A 19,533-nucleotide genomic window follows, 5' to 3' on the forward strand; every position below is an offset into this window, starting at 1 on the left:
GTCCTCTTGCGTTGCGTAATATTTTGCATGTGCCTGAAATTTCCAAACATCTTCTTTCTGTTCATAAATTTTCTCGTGATAATGACGTATTTTTTGAATTCCATCCTTGGCATTTTTCTATAAAGGATCGACAGTCGAGGAAAAGTCTCCTAAATGGGAGGTGTGAATCTGGTCTTTATCCTATTAAGCCATCCGATGTCGATAATCTCAAGCACGCCTTGGTGAGCAGATCTACTACTCACGCCCAATGGCATGCACGTCTTGGACATCCTTCATCTCAAGTAATAAAATCCATTTTGTGTCTAAATAATATTTCGTGTGCTAGTGAGTCATCTTTGTCAGTTTGTATTGCGTGTCAGTTAGCAAAGAGTCATCGATTACCATATACTAGTTCTTCCCATAGGTCTTCGTCACCTTTGGAACTTATTTTTTCGGATGTTTGGGGCCCTGCACCTCCATCTGTTGGGGGTTTTAAATATTATATTAGTTTCATTGATGATTTCAGTAAATTTTCGTGGATCTATTTGATGCATGATCGTACAGAAGCTCCTCGTATATTTTTGCAATTCCAAGCTCATGTTGAGCGCCTCCTAGATACTAAAATCAAGTGGGTCCAATCTGATTGGGGTGGGGAATATCAGAAAATTCATAACACATTTTTTCGTTCCCTTGGAATTGGTCATCGTGTTTCGTGCCCTCACACACATCAACAAAATGGGTCTGCTGAACGCAAGCATCGTCATATTGTTGAAACTGGCCTAGCCCTTCTAGCTCATGTTCATGTACCTATTAAATTTTGGGACGACGCGTTTCTTATAGCCACATATCTCATCAATCGTCTTCCTACTCGTGTCATCGATAAAAAATGCCCCTTAGAGCTTCTTTTTCATACCCCACCAAATTACTCCTTATTAAAAAATTTTGGGTGTGCTTGTTGGCCTCATCTTCGTCCTTATAACAAACAAAAGTTCTCTTTTCGATCAAAGGAATGTGTCTTTCTAGGCTACAGTTCTTCACATAAAGGGTATAAGTGTCTTGACACCGATTCTGGTCGTGTCTATATATCTAGAGATGTCATATTTGATGAAAATGTTTTTCCATTCAAGAGAGCCTCACCTAATTCTTCCCCAATCATGCAGTCGACGCATAATGCCCCTGATTTGTGCACCTTGCATTTGGGTAATAGCAGTACTAATTTGGAGAATGATCACATGCATATGTCTGGGCCTACTAACTCTTTGGATGCAGAAAATTTGGTGTCTACATCAGCTTCGGAATTGCCGCAACAATCCTCCGCGTCGCTGCCATGCGAATCGGCGTTGGTTGTTCCGCCAATGATTGAGGCCTCGGCTCCTCCGCCAGCAGATGATATTGCGCAATGCCCGGTTGAATCCTCGGCCGTTGGTCAACCAACTGCTGTAGCATCGGTTGCTCCCCTCGCAACGGCTGATAGGGCCGTCCCCTCAAATGTGGATCCTGCACCTACTACTCATCCGTATGGTACTCGATTGAAGCACAATATCAAGAAACCCAAGGTGCGTACAGATGGAACAGTAACATATCTTGTAGCTCGGTCTTCTGCCTCTGAACCTACTTCACATATTACTGCTATTGAGCATCCCCTCTGGCGTCAGGCAATGAATGATGAATTTCAGGCACTTCAAAAAAATAAGACATGGCACTTAGTTCCTCCTCGTGCTGGTCTTAACGTTATTGATTGCAAATGGGTTTTCAAACTCAAACAAAAGCCAGATGGCTCTATTGATCGCTACAAAGCACGCCTGGTTGCTAAAGGTTTTAAACAGCAGTATGGCGTTGATTATGATGATACCTTTAGTCCAATTGTTAAGCCCACTACCATTCGGCTCTTATTATCTCTTGCTATTTCTCGTGGTTGGGCTATTCGGCAGATTGATATTCAAAATGCTTTTCTTCATGGCCTTCTTAATGAAGATGTTTATATGAAGCAGCCCCCTGGATTTGTGGATTCTCAACACCCTGGTTATCTCTGCAAGCTGGATAAGTCGCTTTATGGCCTTAAACAAGCTCCGCGTGCCTGGTTTTCTCGCCTTAGCTCCAAACTATTACAGCTAGATTTTACACCTTCAAAGGCTGATGTCTCTCTTTTTATTTTTAACAAAACGGGCATTCAGATGTATATCCTCATCTACGTTGATGATATTATTATCATCAGCTCATCTTCTACGGCTACTGAGAAACTTCTTACACAGCTTCAGGATGATTTTGCCGTCAAGGATCTTGGTATTTTGAGTTATTTTCTTGGGATTGAGGTCCGCCATACTTCTAGTGGACTTATTCTGACACAACATAAATACATTCGAGATTTATTAGCCAGAACCAATATGCTCACCTCCAAAGGTGTGCCCACACCTATGCTTCCCAGTGAGAAGTTGTTATTGAATGGTGGTGAAAAGCTCTCACCTGAGGATACTACTCGCTATCGAAGTGTCGTTGGTGCTCTCCAATATTTGTCTCTGACACGTCCTGATATATCCTTCTGTGTCAACAGAGTGTGTCAGTTCATGTCCTCTCCGACTTCTATACATTGGGCGGCAGTCAAACGAATTCTCCGTTATCTACATGACACGATTGATATGGGTTTGTGTCTTACAAAGTCCAGCACTGATTTGTTGAGTGCCTTTTCAGATGCTGATTGGGCTGGGAATCTTGATGATCGTCGAAGCACTGGAGGCTATGTGATCTTTGGTGGCAATCTTATCTCTTGGAGTTCGAGGAAACAATCGACAGTTTCTCGCTCTAGTACGGAAGCCGAATATAAGGCAGTTGCTGATGCCACTGCCGAATTAATTTGGATCCAAGTCCTCTTGCGTGAGCTCGGGATCTCGCAAGCGCGAGCGCCTAGCCTATGGTGTGACAACATTGGTGCCACCTACCTATCCGCCAATCCAATCTTTCATTGACGGACGAAGCATGTTGAGGTTGATTATCACTTCGTTCGTGAACGAGTATCGACTCGTCAGCTTGATGTTCGACTCATATCTTCCAAGGATCAGCTCGCCGATATCATGACAAAGCCACTGCCAGCTCCTTCTTTTAGCTATTTTAGGCGCAATCTGAACTTAGTAGTACATCGTCCAGATTGAGGGGGGTGTTAAACCTAAAATAGATCATAACTGTATATACTAAAATAGTCTAAGATTTACTAGTTGTTATGATTTGAAGGGTTTGTTACCAAATCTATGATTTTATGGTTTGTTACCAAATCATAGATTTGGAATGTAATCTTCATTATACGCATCTATAAATACATGAGGTCGTGACCCATATAGGTCATCGTGCCATTCAATCTAACAAACCGTAGGTGCTCTCCAATCATTTGGGAGACAGTTCCTATCAGTTTCCAAATACAGAAATTGATAACATTTCACTATTTTATAATATGCCTATCTGAAGTTTGTCAATATAACATGCATGCTTACGTCATGGCTACTTTCGTAGACATTTATTAGGAACAGTTATCAACCTCAAACACATGGCTTGTTACTCCGACTACCTAGTCAATGGCACCTAAGCATTTTAGCCCTACCTTAGAAGTGGTCAAATACAGATAACATTCTATGGACTTCATGACATCGCCGATGAAGTTTGCACTATAATATGTCTACGTGCGTCCATCGCTATCTTCGACCCATTACCTCAAACACATGTATTTGTACTGCAACTACCTACTCAATGGCAACCTAGGCTTAAAAAAAACAGGCGAAGCTGCTCTAAGTTAATCGCTATTGTCCACCTTACTGGGGTTGTGATAGTTGGAAGTCATTATCAACGTTAACAAAGATATATGGAGGCTTTTTACATGGATTACCTTATCCAATTAAGGTTTTCGACGACCGGTCATAATGGTAGATCCATCCACATTAATACAGGGCACAAATGACAGCCTTCCCTTTTTGTAAATTTTGTAGAGGGTAGATGATGAGAGTGGTAAAGACGTACCTATAGTAATGGTAGATCCATCCACATTAATTCAGAAGGAAAGCACGAAAGCCTTTCCTTTTCTGTAAGTTTTTTTGAGAGGGTATTAAAGACGTGCCAACATGGTTAGATGTCTAGTTAGATTTACTTTGATTATAAACTTAAATCATAACAATTGCATGCACATAAATTCATATTTATTTAACCATTAATTTTTTTTTAATTTAGGATTTATGTGTGTTTTATCAAATATATTTGAATGAAAGGTATTTAATTTAAGAATGGAGATCTCTATATATTTATTTATTTATTTATTATTATTATTATTATTTTTTTTGAAAAATAATTTATTTTAAATAGATAATTTTTATTTACGAGAATTGCAATTAAATAATAATGGAGAGAAAATACAACTTTGCCCTTTCCCACCACTTCTTTCAAATCGGCCGAAACCAGCCAAAAACCCTTCGCGGATCGCAAACAACCGCTAAAACCCTGCGGCCGCAACCGCTCAAACCCTGCCGCGTAAGCCGCCGCTAGGAGCTTCCGGTCGACTGATGTCATTTCGTTCTTCTGCAACGAATATGGCTTTCAGGTTCCGGCGACTCGGAGAAATCTCAAAGTCGTTGCCTCAATTTTACTCACGTACTCCTCCGCCGATCCGTGTTCCATCTTAATTTGAATTTGATTCGAATAGCTTCGCTTGCTTGGTTGCATATAGTCATCTTCAATGTTTTCTTTATCTGATTGCAATTTTTCTTTGTTCGAGTCAGGATATTACCATCAGCATCATCATAGGCATGCTGTTAGCTCATTGCCATTTTCCGTTGCTCCATCTTACGTTTCTGAAGGAGTTGAGAGAAGGATTTTAGAGAGTGGTCGCCACCTTCTGCGGTATATATGATTCATATGTTTACAGCTTTGCTAGATTTAAATTTTGGATCCCTACTTGTACTCCATGAATTATTACAGCACCAGTTGCTTAAAATGTTTCAAGTGGTTATGAGTGTTGTTAGACTATAACTATTTGGGAGAATTTACTGAGAGAGAGCCATTAAGGATAAACGATCAAAGAAACTTTCAAAATTGAGCGAACATATGTCACTTCTCCCCACCCAAATCAAGGAGAAAAAAACCTATTTAGATATGAGAGCCTTAATCTTCAGAATTTGGAAGCTTAACCTTTTGCCAAGGAATTGGTAACAGAGAATTGGTGAATCCATGTGATGGATGAATTATCTGTAAAACTGACCAACTGAAGACCTATAGGTCGGTAAATAGCCCAAGTACCATTGCGCCAGGGCCACTTTTAGCTTCATGTTTTTAATAAAGGGCCAACCACTCCATTTTTCAAAACACCATCTCATTATGCTAAAATCACCTCCTAAAATCCATTGCTTCGTGTAAAATACATTCAACTATCTCAGCTTTAATGAAAAATTCCCGAGGGTTCTTTGGAATTTTCTTTGATCTTTGTTTTGTTTAGTACAAGAATGTGGTATATGTTGAATGATCTTGAGTTTGTTAGGTGGTAGGTGGTACTGTTACTTGGTTCGTAGTTTCAATCTTGTAAATTTTGTTTGTCTATCTGACTTATATTCGACAGTCATTTTCAGGTTTTCCACAACAATGGAGCTGCAATGCGAGTCTTCTCCCGCAAATGACGTTTTATCCTTCATTAAGTCAACCCTTGATGAATCTGAAGGTTGTACATTTTCCTTTTCTTTGGACCTCCTTTTCTTTTCTATCAATACCCCTACCTGCCATCATAGTAAAGGTTTAAATTTATGTTTAGACAAGCCATGATATTTTGAAATATAATCATTTTTTTTCTTGAAAGAAAATCATTTAATATATTTTTATATGGAGATTTACATGTTATTTTGTTACTTTTTGTTTTCTGAAATAATAAGCTGCTGAACCTCAGAAGCACAATTTACACAATTATAAAATGATTTTCCAGAGTTTGTACTTTACGATTTGAAAAGTTCCTTTTAAAATTGCAATGGAATGCATTTTCTCGTTTATTTATTTTTGTGCAAATGTGCAGGTCCTAACCACTATTGGTTGAATATATGTGATGGAAATAAAGGAATATCTGAGAAGGATGGAATCTACTTAATTCTTGCTGATCAATTTCTAGAAATGATGAGTTCGGATTTTGTTGTTTTGGTCGAAAATGTAAAGTTCCTTCAGCACAGGTAATGAAAGTTCATTTTAGGATCTCACTACTGCTGTAGTGCAGTAGACTGATCTGGAATTTTCTTTCTTTATAGGTTTCCTCAGCTTCATGTGATTGGGCTTCAGTGTTCCAATACTCTATCTGTCGCTGAAAAAAGTGAGATGATCCAATTTATAATGAGGGAATATGTTTCCTTTCCCATTTTGTTATCCAATAAGATTTTGGAGGTGAGTTTAAAGTGTTGCTTTCTCTTCCTTATGTATGTATTTAGATTGAGAGATAGAATAGGGAATCGATGATTTTTCTTGCCTCCTGGGTTATTGTTGGGACTTGTATAACATTATGTTAAACCTCCAATTACAAAAGTATATTCTAGGAAGGGTAAAAAAAAAAAAAATTCTGCTTCAAGTGATGGTTAGAATGATATTTAGGATAGTGTTTGACAGTTATTGTATTTAGGACAGTGTTGGACTGATATTGTGTTTAAAAGTTTGATCTTTTCTTTAAATACGTTTGGTTTGATCTTCTGTAGAATGGGATATGGGATATGTGCAGTTTTCTTCTCAATCGAAGTAATGTAGGGAGAGAAGATTGGCTCTCTTGAACTGTTTAATTAGCGAAGATTGGCCCTCTTGAACTAATTAATTTGTGATGGGTTGTAATCTCTTTCTTTTTCTCCAATAATATTTGAAGGAGATGTTTATCACATTTCATTTGAGATGGGTATCAACTATAATGTGATAAAACGTTCTCAAAGATGGTAAAACGGCAGAAGGGTGAAATCAGTTCATGTCATACTTGTTGTATCGGGGCCCTAGTCTTTTTATTATATGGTTTGCTCATCACCCATCATTCTAATCTCTGAAGTGGCTTTGCCCACTATGAGGACAGAATGGGATGCCTTAACCTCAAAACTTAAGAGAAAATCTCCCTTTTCATCAAGGCCACCCCTTGGAGGTTCTAGGCATTGATATGTTAACGTATCATTTTAATCAACTGGAATGATGTTCATGAGTTTTTCATCGTCAAAGAAAGTCAATGGCACTTAGACGAGCATATTTTTTTGTCTTTTCTCTTGATACATTTATCTTTGAAATTCTATTATTTCAAATCTTTAGAAGACTATTTTCCTCCTGTTTTGAACACTTACTGCAAGAGTGTCCAGTTCTAATACGGTTGACTGATTCAGTTTCTGAATCTTTGTTGTGCAAATAGATGGGGAGGGGGCTCTGTTATATTGTCTCCAAGGACTTCAGTAATCCTTTGCTCATCAGTGAGAGGGACACAAACCTTAATGTTCTTCGGAAAGGTATGCATCTTTTTTCTTGCTCTTGGCGCTTTTACTATTGAGTCTGGATTCTGGTCATTTTGATGCATTTTATCCTCGTAGCTTGCTGTTGTTATTTATTTATTTATTTATTTTTGGATAAAAGACAATTCAATGCTGAATATATCTCTTTGTTTTCCATAACATCTTTGTTTATGTAAGTAGTCATTTAATTGATGTTTACGTTATGCATGCATATATATTTCATAGTGTTCATTATTCTCACACCGTATGCACATTCAGCTATTGAGGAGTTGCTTGAACCAGAAAATGAGAAATCTGGTCTGCCGAATATTGGGAGAACTACTTATCTGAAACATGCGGAGATCATTAAAGAACCATATTCATGTTCGTTCATGCAGAATTTTATTCTCCACTTTCCAGGTACAGCTTTCAAAGAGATGTTTTTCTCTTGTCCTATATTCCCTAGAGTAAACATCCCTGGAAGCAAAGCTTTTCTCTCTACAAAGGAGTTACTACCACTTGGAAGACTCTTTTTCATGGCAATCAACATTTTATAATGTCTTCGATCATTTTCCACTGTCACAGGCTGTATATCTGCTGATGAAAAGGGTGGCCGACTCTTCCTTTCCGATAGCAATCATAACCGGATTGTTATATTTAATGGCAACGGGAAGATCCTGGACATGGTATGTTTAATATTTAAATATTGATCCAGTTGGTGATGATTAGGTACCAGATATCCCTGTTTTTCTAGGTATATTAATAACTCGGTGAGTAAAAAAAAGGATAAGGTATTCTATTCATTATTTATAATTGCAGTTACTTTTCTTCTTCAGTTCTCTCTATTCCTTGGATGCCACAAAAATACCGTCATAAATAGTGATAATGATGGTTGTGTCATTAGAACTTGAAACATTATGATTATAATTTTAGGACCTTAATTGAACGGGACCTGTTCTATAGGTTGCACTACTGCATCCTTGAGTTCTATTTAATATAATTTCATGTAGTTCTGTTTCTAATATAAAGGTGTAGTTTCAAGACCGTTGATTCTTTCAATCATTTTAGATTAATACACTATTTATTTACCATCCTTATATCTCACAACTGATTGCCGCATTATTGCATTACATTGTTGACATGCTTACATTTTTATATGTCAGATTGGTTCTTATCCAGGTTTTGAGGACGGAGAATTTGAATTGGTCAAATTAGCTCGTCCAGCAGCTTCCTTTTATCATGCTACTCAGGATTGCCTGTATTTTGTGGACTCTGAGGTACGCACTAGTTCATCCCGACAATTATTTGAACTTTCAAGTCCATGTGAGACCATTATCAGAATTAGCTTTAGTCCATTGTGTAAGCCGCAGATTCTATATTTCCGTCTGCAAGTAAAAGTTCGAAATGATGAGAAAAAGATATCTGTGTGAAATAAGGTAACAGGCTGGAGACCTTTTTTTTTTTTTTTTTGGTCAAAAAACATCGCCATAAAATTAAAATCATTGTTTTTTTTAAATGTTTCCTTTGAACAAGTGACCCCAAATTATGTTTCTGCTCATTTGTAGACATTTTAGTTGTTTGTTCTTGAAAATTCCACTACCTATCGGTCTCTGTTAACTTCAGTGATATTAGTCAGTTTATCTCTCAGCCGCTCTAATAGTCTCTTAAATTTTTACTGTTATTAAATGTTGACTATCCAGAACCATGCCATTAGGAAAGCTGATTTGGTTAAGCGGGTTGTTGAAACTCTTTATCCAGCAAACTACTCAAGTACGAAGAGTACTCAGTTATGGAGCTGGATCAAGGACCGACTTGGTTTGGGAAGCATTCCCGACAGAGAAGTGGAAGATTTCAATCCGCAGACTCTGATGTTTCCTTGGCACATGATTAGATATATGGATGATAGATTATTAATTTTAAATCGCAGGTAGAATGGAAGTGTGCACAATACATTATTTTATTTACTCAACAAATTGATCATTTGTAATATGTTTTTACAGTTTTTCCCCTTGCTGTACATGATACCATATATTTCTTATCTGAAGTAGAGCGTTTACAGCACGACGTGACAATCAATATGAGTGCTGGTTCTTATAATCTACGTTGGTTTTGCTTCATTTGTTTGCAGTCTTGGGACATTATGGACCATGGATTTAGCTTCAGGAAAAATTATTGAAGTTGTTAAAGGTACAGAATTTATAGATTCCTTTCTTAACCCTGATGTCTATGGGACAATTTAATTAGAAGATTGGTGTTATGAATAGGGCATTCAAAGATTATGGAGAACTATGGGCAGTTGTTCATGGACAAAGTGTCTGCTCTGAAACAGATACCTGATGGTATGTTGCAGCTGCAAAGAGATGCAAAGACTGTCACAGGGGAGCTACCGTACTTGGATCTTTTATCTTCTCTAACACCCTTTCAAAATTGCCTAATCATTTGTGACTCAGGTACCAATATTTCAATCGATGAATTGTTTGTCTGCTTAAACTATCATCTTTTACTAGTTTTTTTAGCCCGTACTTCTCTCTTGAAGTTGGACAGGTAATTATGAAATATAATAGAGAATCTGGTGAGAGCTCAAGCATCCAATTTTCAAATTTTGGGGTCCTTGGATTACCGTATTGGTTTGCTCCACCTCCAGAGAAGGTTATTTCCACGTAAGTGTATTTACTTGATTTGGGTGTCTGCAGCTATGTTTATGTTCCTGACATTGATAGAATTTAGTGACTATGGGCCTAGTTACTGGATGGGGTTAATTTGTATTCTTCAAACTCATTTATCATCATCATCATCATCTTGGTGTTGTAGGTTTGGTCCTTTCTTCGTTTGTTCTGTTTTAACCTCATTAACTTTTTGTAGATCCGTTTTTGTTGATACTGCAGTGCCGATAGTTTCCAAGGAGCAGGGATTGATCATATTCACTTTTTCAGACTGCTGCCTGGTACTTTCTTATTGGAGATTGACGTGTTAGATTTACGATTTCCTCGATAGCAGTTTAGTTCAGTCGTAGCTCTAGTATGGTTTTCCACTTGGACCTGGTTTAGGAGATTTTTATGTGTTACAATATCTGTCTTCATTGTAGACCTAGTCTTGTTAATTATACGAATTTTCACTGTGCATACAGGTAAGGTTGGTATACATATCAATGTTGATCTTCCTACAGATATTGAACTAGTGGAATCAATACAAGAAGACAGCATATGGCGTCAGACAAGAGGAACTGCAACTGAAATTTCAATCGTCGAGAAAGTTTCTGGGCTCTCAGAAAAGGTAACCTTGCTACGCACTTTTTGTTCAAGTGACATTTTCTTGTTTCTAGAATATCTGTTAGCGTTCGTGTGGTGTAGGTCGGTTCAGCTCAACAGTGGTATGATGAATTGGATAGTCTAGCCTTTTCACCACAAGAATCAGAAGTGGTGGAAGATAATATAAGAGCTGTTAACCATATTGGAGACGATAAGTTTCAAATTGAGTGTGCTGTCAATACAAGTCCTGGAACTAGCGAGGTATGAATGCTGTCTTTTCTTTATTTCAGGAAACAGATCATTAATTTATCAAACTGGCACTGACATCTCTTCTCATGTATAGTCATCAATTTTGTACCTCTTTAATTAATTAGTTCTTTAATTAATTAGTTCACATTCGCATAGTTATTTTTGTTGAGGATTGTTGGGAGGGAGTCCACACATTGGCTAATTAAGAGGTTGATCATGCGTTTATAAGGAATGCATCTCCATTGGTACGAGGCTTTTTGGGAAAACCAAAAGCAATGCTACGAGAGCTTATGCTCGAAGTGGACATGCCTAACAAAGGGTGTACTTTGTTCGAGGGTTCTAGAGAAGGAGTCGAGGCTTGATTAAGGGGGGTTGTTTGAGAGCTCTATAGGTCTCAAAGGAGGCACTATGGTATACTTTGTTTGAGGAGAGGATTGTTGGGAGAGGAGTCTCACATCGTCTAATTAAGGGGGTCAATCATGAGTCTATAAGTAAGGAATACATCTCCATTGGTATGAGGCCTTTTGGGGAAACCCAAAGCAACACCACGAGTGCTTATACTCAAAGTGGACAATATCATATTATTGTGGAGAGTCGTGGTTCCTAACAATTTCAACCTAAAGAGGGTCCATCTTTTCACATGCACGCTCGCACACACCTCCACTTGAGTCGTGGTTTATTTTCAGTTGATAATTCCTCGCACCTCGAAACTGTTTTAGGAAAAATAAGACGGAAGCTGAAACGTAGCCACATAATTTTGAAACAGGTTATAGTATATGCAGCCGTATATTTAAGGCTTAGAAGAGACCAAGATTGGGAAGGCAATGGTGACAAACAAGCAGCAGCAGCAGCAGCAGCAGCAGCCAGGATAGCAGATTTATTGTACCCAGGAAGTAGAGGGAAGAAGATAAAAGAGAGCTGCATTCAGTTCCTCCTTGTAAACTGTAAAAGAGACCTGAGAGAGGTGATTTTTGTGAAACCTTTGCATGTGAGGATAAAGCTGGATACTATGGCGCACCCTAAAGCTGATAATTCCAAAGGTATTATCCTTACAGACTCCTCTGTAGAACTCAATTTATCTCTTGCCTCCTAAGAATAGATCATTATTTTGGTACCTTTTGTGGCTTATTGTTTTCTTATTCTATGGTCATTCTATTGTTCTAATGGTGGAACAATATTGTTTATTATTATTAATTTCTTAAATTATTGGATATTAGGTCCTCCACATTATTCTCATGATCGATTCCTCCATCCCACCGTTCATTTTTAATTGTTGGAACAATATTGTTAATTTTCGATCGTTCATTTCTGTCGTGAAATTCGTAGTTTTTGTGAATATTTTTATAGGTTCTCCACGTTATTCTCATGATCTATCTTCCTCCATCCCCCTATTCATTTTTAATTATTGGAACAATATTGTTAATTTTCCATCGTTCATTCCTATTGTGAAATTTCGTAGTTTTCATAAATATTTTTACGGGTATGTTTTCATTGATTTTGGATTCGTTTAGGGATTAGTTTGACAGTTCAATGAGTTTCTATTAATCGCTTCCTGATGTGCAAAGAAGTAACTACAATATGATACGTTAACAAATTGTATATGGATCATGTCGACGGAGAGTACAATGAATTCAAGTTTGAGTTCGGGTGGATAGAAGTAGATTTTGTTTATGCTATTGAATATATTTATAAATTTTCTTTATTTACATATATGGTTTATTGTAACACCTTAGATCCACTGGTTTTTCCTTTCGGACTTCCCCTGAAGGCTTTAAAATGCGTCGGTTAGGAAAAGGTTTCCACACCCTTATAAATGGTGGCTTGTTCTCCTCCCCAACCAATGTGGGACATCACAATTCACCTCCCTTTGGGGCCCGGTGTCCTCGTTGGCACTCTTTCCTTCCGGAATGTGATGTCTTACATTGGTTGGAGAGGAGAACAAGCCACCATTTATAAGGGTGTGGAAATCTTCCCCTAGCAGACGCGTTTTAAAGCCTTAAGGGAAAGCTCGAAAGGGAAAGCCCAAAGATGACAATATCGGCTAGTGGTGGATCTGTGGCGTTACATTTATTCATTCACATTGTAAAAAATCTACAAATCTCTTCCAAAATGATGGTTGGTTATGAAGAATTTGACGCCTCACTTTCTCCACGTAATAGAAGATTTATGCCCTTTACATGCATTCTTCCACTTTACCATCTTGATTTAGACCCTTAATTCCGATTCTATTTTTCTAATTGTGATATCAAATTTCGTTATCGTTTGTTTGTCCCTCCATTGTGAGCGATATTAACATCTTTTTATATGCTTATTTAGATATGAATATGTTTCATTATATTTCCATCACGATCGATATGAGAGAAGGTGAGAGAATAACAAAATTCACCGAAATGGATGAGTCAATGAGAATTTGGTTGAGATAAAATTACAAAATATGATCACGAATTTTGGAGTGAGGTCATATACTCATTTCTATTTTCTATTGTCAAATATGTTAATGCATTCCATCATAATTTCTTGAATTCTTAGTGAGTGATTATGATCTTGGGTACGTAAACATAACCTAAAAAACCTATCCATCAATTGTAGGATCATCATTAAAACCATCATATTTACCGACCATCTATGAATTGACGAGACAAGAAATTTTGCTACTTAAGACCATTATAGTTATTGTCGTTATTCGTCAGGGCTTCGATCATCAGTTTTTTTGTCATCAGAGCACCAACTTCCTTGACCTTTCGTTGTTAGGCGAACGTCATCATACTTGTCGACCATATAAGAATTGATCAGACAACAAATTTTGCTACCTTAGGACCATTATAGTTACGGTCGTTGTTCACTAGGGTTTCATACTTGTCGACCATATAAGAATTGATCAGACAACAAATTTTGCTACCTTAGGACCATTATAGTTACGGTCGTTGTTCACTAGGGTTTCATACTTGTCGACCATATAAGAATTGATCAGACAACAAATTTTGCTACCTTAGGACCATTATAGTTACGGTCGTTGTTCACTAGGGTTTCATACTTGTGGACCATATAAGAATTGATCAGACAACAAATTTTGCTACCTTAGGACCATTATAGTTACGGTCGTTGTTCACTAGGGTTTTGGTCGTCTCTTCTAGCACCAACTTCCTTGACCTATCGTCATTAGGCAAGTGCATATACATATAATATATATATATATATATATATATATATATATATTAATTTTTTGTTACAATTAATCCAGGTAAATACATTTGATTTTTATTTTTTAAAAAAAAATTCAAATTTTGTAGGTAAAAATAGTAAATGTTAGCTTAATTTTTAGAAAAGAAAAGAAAAAAGAAAATCAACAGTTTTATTTTTTGTTTTTTTTATTTTTTATTATTATAATTAAAAGAAGATTGGAAATTATGTGGATGTTTCTTTGACGACGAACAATCATTTGACGATTCTTCAAGTTATTGGTCACTGAAATTGCCATGACGTCCCAACAATATTTTCTCTCAATTTCTTCTTTGGGTTCCTGTTGATTCGCCGCCGAGGTTACATTTTTCTTCTCCGGTTCTTTCATTCTACCGCATGAATCTTCCATTGGCCTAAATTAGTACCAAAATTCACGACTGGATTTCATGGTGTGCACAGGAAGATGATAATTCTATAACGCTTCTATGATTTCTGACGCATGTGTTTGACTTCGGACCTCGATCGTTATTTAGATTGCAAATCTGCGCTTTTCCATTTCGATGATACCTGTAAATATTACCTTCTTCTGGAATTTGATTGCACTCTGTTCTGATTCGTGTTCTTTTCTTCTTCCTTGGATTTGAGTGTCTTTTTGGTTGCGTTCAGGTTAAATTTGCTTTGGAGAGTGAAATTTATGGCTGCGTTTTGTTATAAACAAAGAAGAGGTTTGTCTTTTTAGGGTTTTTGTGGTTCGGATTTGGGATAAATTGTATCGGCTTTTGCTAGAGATGAAAAATGAAGTTTGGAGATGGGGAATCGGTTTGTTTTACATATTTTTGGTCGCAACCATATGGATAGCTGCTAGTTTTGTGGTTCAATCCGTTGTTGATGAAGGTGTTTCACCATTTCTTGTTACATACATCTGCAATTCATTGTTTGTTATTTACATCCCCATTGTTGAAATTGCACGCTTCTTGGAGGATAAGTATGGAAGTTTGTTGTTTTGGAAACACAAAAACTTTGATGCATTACAAGAATTGAGGGAGGAACCAGAGCAGGCCATACTTCTTGGAGAAACCGATCTTGTTACAAATGTTGATCATTACAATCCCTCCCTGCATATGCATTTGGAAGATGGACGACCAATTTTGAAGGGAGAAAGTATACTTTCAGAGACAGGATACTCATCTCATGACAAACAAGTGGATGAAAAAGGGCGTTGGACACGCACGAGAGTAGCGAAAGTTAGCTTATTGATATGCCCTTTTTGGTTCCTTGCTCAGCTCACTTTTAATCTATCATTGAAGTATACTACTGTTACAGTAAGTGATGATCCAGTTCCTCTCTTTTGTTATATTGGTCATTGCTGCTGATTTTATCACATTGGATTTCATAGCTCCCTTTCCTTTGTTTTATTGTAGTCGAACACTATCCTTAGCAGTGCTTCCAGTCTCTTTACATTTTTGGTTTCTCTAGCATTCTTGGGTGAGAAGTTTACATGGGTGAAGCTTGCCAGTGTTCTCCTTTGTATGGGAGGCACAATAATTGTCAGCCTGGGGGACTCGCAATCTGAGACGACGTTGAAGACTTCTTCAAATCCTCTACTTGGTGACGTTCTTTCGCTTGTCTCAGCAGGTTTATATGCTGTATATATTACCCTTATTCGCAAGAAACTGCCGGATGATGATGAGACAACTGGCAAAGCTAGTATGGCACAATTTCTTGGGTTCCTTGGGCTTTTCAACCTTGTTATTTTCCTTCCTGTTGCCCTTATAATCAAATTCGCCGAAGTGGAACCATTTCACTTGCGGACTTGGAAGGAAGTCGGCATGATTGTTGCTAAAGGTCCGTAAACATCTTTACCAGACTTAGTTATTCTCTTTCGTTGATTTTTTTGGGATTGTTAGCTCTCTGCACCTATTTGAAGCTTGTATGCTCTTTGTTTTGGATGTTTGGAGGTTCGACGTATTAAACCTTGAATAAACATACTTTCATAAAATACACATGATTTTCATGAATCTTTCTATTGAACATGGTGCATTAGGAGATTCTAATCCCTCTTGGTGGATAGCCTTACACAAAAAGATTCCTTTGTAACAACAGCCTGTTAATGATTATTAGGGATTGGTAGGCTCTTTTTGTGTAGTGTGTAGTAGTTGGGAGGGGGTGCTCTCTACTCTCGGCCCCTTGGCTGTTCTTGCTTCTTCTTTTGAAATATATACCCCTTTGATGTTTATTATAAAAAAATTAGGAGTGCAGAACCTTTGGGTGGCTAATTACCACAACGTAAGCACTATTTAGTAGATGTTTGAACTTGACTTTCAAGAATCCTATCTCTTATTCATGGTGCTTGGGCACTTGATTGTTTCAAACCCACCCTCATAGATGTCATGCATGGAATTGTTTGAAGAACTTGGTCTTGTTATATAAGCATTTTGCAACATCATAAACTATGCATGATGAAGGATGCATTAAGAGAACTTGCAGTACGAGCTGAGGGCTAGCCTTCCAATGGAGAGTTTGGAACGGCTTTTTAAGAAAATTACTTTTATGTGATAACACATATTCTTTACTTTTGGAAGTAGCATTAACAATAATTGAGTGCTTTTTCAGTGTTTTTAATCGGCCCAGATATACTTTTCACTATTCCAAAAAGTCGTCCCAAACTAGCCCCAAGTACTGTAATGCAATGCAATAAAGATATTGCACTTGTAATGACTGCTTAGCATTTACTTTTAGCACAGTTCCCGAAGTGCTTCCATGTTTTGTACCACTGTTTCCTCCTAGTTCTTGACCAATCTTGTATTGCCTTATGTACACCAAGTTTGTTCACATGATTTCTGTAACGGTCTAAGCTTACCGCTAGTAGATATTGTCCTTTTTGGGCTTTCCCTTTTGGATTTTCTCTCAAGGTTTTTAAAACGCATCTACTAGAGAGAGGTTTCCACACCCTTATAAATAATGCTTCGTTCTCCTTCCCAACCGATCTGAGATCTCACAATCCACCCCCCTTTGGGGTTAGCATCCTCGCTGACACTCGTTCCCTTCTCTAATTGATGTGGGACCCCAATCCACTCCCCTTCGGGACCTAGTGTCCTTGCTGGTACACCGCCTCGTGTCCACCTCCCTTCGGGGCTCAGCCTCCTTGCTGACACATTGTCCGGTGTCTAGCTCTGATATCATTTGTAACAATCCAAGCCTACCACTAGTAGATATTATCCTTTTTGGGCATTCCCTTTCGGGCTTTCCCTCAAGATTTTTAAAATGCGTCTGCTAGGGAGAGGTTTCCACACCCTTATAAAAAATGCTTTGTTCTCCTCCCCAAATGACGTGGGATCTCTCGGTTTCTTTTCATGTTTGTAGGGTATATATTTCTTTTCATCCTTCTTCCAAGTGTTTGTATTATATTCATATCTTATATTGAACTGGGACTTCCTGTTGATGTACAGGATTGTTGGATAATGTGCTGAGTGATTACTTGTGGGCAAAAGCCGTTCTTCTAACCACGACAACAGTAGCAACAGCTGGTCTCACAATTCAAGTTCCATTAGCTGCCATTGTCGATTCGATAACAGGCAATGCCCCACATCTCATGGATTACCTCGGCGCGGTGGCTGTCATGATCGGTTTCATTGGCATCAACATTCCAACTGATGCATTCAGCTGTTCCAAAGACGCGTCAATCGAATTGCCAAGTGAGAGTGTAATTTCTGATGATCATGATCACAGTGCATCAGTTAGGCAAGAATCGGCTAGCGTTTCATAGTGTATGCAAAAGCTGGTTCCTATTAGCCATTTTACACCTACAGGTTGAGATCAAATCTGCAAAAACACACCACACACAGATAGAAGAACGTCGAGTAGGAACGACAGAGGATCTTGGAGTAATAGCTCCTCTAAAAGATTATCATTCTTTTTTCCAGATTCATAAATATGTTATACCAACAGATCAAAGCATACTCAAAAGGGTTTTCTGCACATACAGGATGGAAGTAAATATAGCTGTCGAGTAGGAGTTTTTCATCTCTGAAAGAAAATAGCCAATTGCTTAACTATGTTATGGTAAATGGATGGTTTGGTGTTGATATAGTTTCTTTATCACTTATTTGCTTTGATTTGCACTTGTCTTTGTATGCCTACTCTCTTGGTTGACTTGTGGTCGATCTATTTGTGTATTGTTGCAATGGTCGGGTAGTTAATAAATCCATTATGTCAAACTAGTAATTATATCAATTTAAACATAAAACTTTACTTTCATGAGGAGTAGGGGTGTACATGGTCTGGGTCGAGTTGGATTGGGTTGAAGGATTTTTTTGGACCAACTCAGAAGTTCGAGTTGGTTGAATTGGCAACCTAACCCAATTTGAAAAATTTTCACTACTCACCATGCTCTATTTTTAGGTTGAGTTTAGGTTGTTCCAAATTGAGTAGAGATAAGAAGTGGAGAAGTCCAATGAAAAATATAGATTGGAGAAGTCTGACAGAAGTGGAACAAAATGTCGAGTGGAGAGAGAGTCGGTGATGACGTTCGACAAGAAACACAGAGAAGAGGTCTAATTGAGAAATAGGAAATGAGAAGAGAGTCCGATGGAGAAATAAAGAGGCATCTAGCGAGCGACTTCGACGTCTGCTATGAGATGAGAATGACATCAACGGAGAAATAGAGGTAAACGACGAAGTGAGACGAGAACGATGAAGACAAAGTAGAGAGACAATGAGTAAGATGAGAACGATGGAAAAGCGTACTTCATCATTACAATTGTTAATTTAAATCTTGTTAATTTAATCTCGTGTATCGAAGAGCAGATAGAGAAACAAATAGTTATTAATAAGCGTAGATGTCGCCATGTAGCAGGGCTTCTCCTACATAGGCTTGGGCCTTTTTCTTTTTTTTTTTTACGGTTTTCGAGTTAGGTTAAGTTAGATTGTCCCAATAATTTGAATTTCGAACCCAAACTCAATCCGAACCAGATCAAGTTCCAGAAAACAAACTCATCCGAAACCCAAAATCCTTTTAAACCTAACCCAACTCTTATAATACGAGTTGGGTTGGATTAGATTCTGAAGTGAACAGGTTGGATGTACGCTAATAAGTAGTGAATTTAGACCATTTGTTTGTAATTTATAACTACTTTCACTCAATTTTATTTAAAATTGGATCAAAATCAACTAATTAAATCTCCCCAAACTAACTGCCACTCGATGCTCGTTTTAGGATGCTAATCTTCTTCATTTGGAGCTGCGATTACAAACGGAAGTATGAACAGTGAGAAAGTACGTACACTATTTTACTACTTTCCAAGACAAACTAACCACATATAGACCGCACAAGCGGCTAACATAAGTATTACAAATGCATATATACTACCCATTTCCCCAAATGTCTCCAACTAAAGATGGATTAAAAGCCGGTTAGTATGAGA

The 19,533-nt window shown here is 37.8% G+C and overlaps 2 protein-coding genes across 6 annotated transcripts; both read left to right on the top strand.

Moving 5' to 3' along the window:
* Positions 1-4,423: 4,423 nt before the first annotated feature.
* On the top strand, positions 4,424-12,335 carry EMB1974 (NHL domain-containing protein). 3 transcript variants are annotated; one of them, XM_087118098.1, is made up of 18 exons: positions 4,424-4,605; positions 4,734-4,854; positions 5,577-5,665; positions 6,011-6,161; positions 6,237-6,369; positions 7,358-7,451; positions 7,713-7,853; positions 8,019-8,119; positions 8,597-8,710; positions 9,134-9,360; positions 9,562-9,620; positions 9,698-9,883; positions 9,970-10,093; positions 10,319-10,377; positions 10,561-10,706; positions 10,784-10,942; positions 11,697-11,970; positions 12,148-12,335. In XM_087118098.1, exons 1-18 carry the CDS (start codon positions 4,518-4,520, stop codon positions 12,198-12,200), a joined length of 2,319 nt encoding a protein of 772 aa, XP_086974224.1. In that variant the 5' UTR covers positions 4,424-4,517; the 3' UTR covers positions 12,201-12,335. The 3 variants fall into 3 exon arrangements, with proteins under 3 accessions (XP_086974224.1, XP_086974225.1, XP_086974223.1); XM_087118099.1 differs by lacking the exon at positions 12,148-12,335 and having other exon boundaries at positions 4,425-4,605; positions 5,567-5,665; positions 11,697-12,143; XM_087118097.1 differs by lacking the exon at positions 12,148-12,335 and having other exon boundaries at positions 4,425-4,605; positions 11,697-12,143.
* A 2,008-nt stretch (positions 12,336-14,343) lies between these two features.
* LOC111776271 (EamA-like transporter family) lies at positions 14,344-18,225 on the top strand. 3 transcript variants are annotated; one of them, XM_087117785.1, is made up of 5 exons: positions 14,344-14,469; positions 14,570-14,679; positions 14,777-15,432; positions 15,532-15,955; positions 17,560-18,225. In XM_087117785.1, the coding sequence occupies exons 3-5, from the start codon at positions 14,899-14,901 to the stop codon at positions 17,874-17,876; spliced, it is 1,275 nt and encodes a 424-aa protein (XP_086973911.1). In that variant the 5' UTR covers positions 14,344-14,469; positions 14,570-14,679; positions 14,777-14,898; the 3' UTR covers positions 17,877-18,225. The 3 variants fall into 3 exon arrangements, with proteins under 3 accessions (XP_086973911.1, XP_023511449.2, XP_023511448.2); XM_023655681.2 differs by having other exon boundaries at positions 14,348-14,679; XM_023655680.2 differs by having other exon boundaries at positions 14,348-15,432.
* Positions 18,226-19,533: the final 1,308 nt, after the last annotated feature.

The sequence above is a fragment of the Cucurbita pepo genome, chromosome 15 (genome assembly GCF_057944985.1).
Source record: "Cucurbita pepo subsp. pepo isolate OVF chromosome 15, ASM5794498v1, whole genome shotgun sequence".
NCBI classification, from domain to species: domain Eukaryota; kingdom Viridiplantae; phylum Streptophyta; class Magnoliopsida; order Cucurbitales; family Cucurbitaceae; genus Cucurbita; species Cucurbita pepo.

What these genes read in the sequence shown, in the direction of transcription:
- EMB1974 (XM_087118098.1), top strand. Translation starts at nt 4,518, where the DNA reads ATGTCATTTCGTTCTTCTGCAACGAATATGGCTTTCAGGTTCCGGCGA. An exon ending in AACCCTTGATGAATCTGAAG is followed by an intron (nt 5,666 to 6,010) that starts GTTGTACATTTT and finishes GCAAATGTGCAG; the next exon opens with GTCCTAACCACTATTGGTTG. An exon ending in CTTTTTCAGACTGCTGCCTG is followed by an intron (nt 10,378 to 10,560) that starts GTACTTTCTTAT and finishes CTGTGCATACAG; the next exon opens with GTAAGGTTGGTATACATATC.
- LOC111776271 (XM_087117785.1), top strand. Translation starts at nt 14,899, where the DNA reads ATGAAAAATGAAGTTTGGAGATGGGGAATCGGTTTGTTTTACATATTT. An exon ending in TGAAGTATACTACTGTTACA is followed by an intron (nt 15,433 to 15,531) that starts GTAAGTGATGAT and finishes GTTTTATTGTAG; the next exon opens with TCGAACACTATCCTTAGCAG. An exon ending in CGGCATGATTGTTGCTAAAG is followed by an intron (nt 15,956 to 17,559) that starts GTCCGTAAACAT and finishes GTTGATGTACAG; the next exon opens with GATTGTTGGATAATGTGCTG.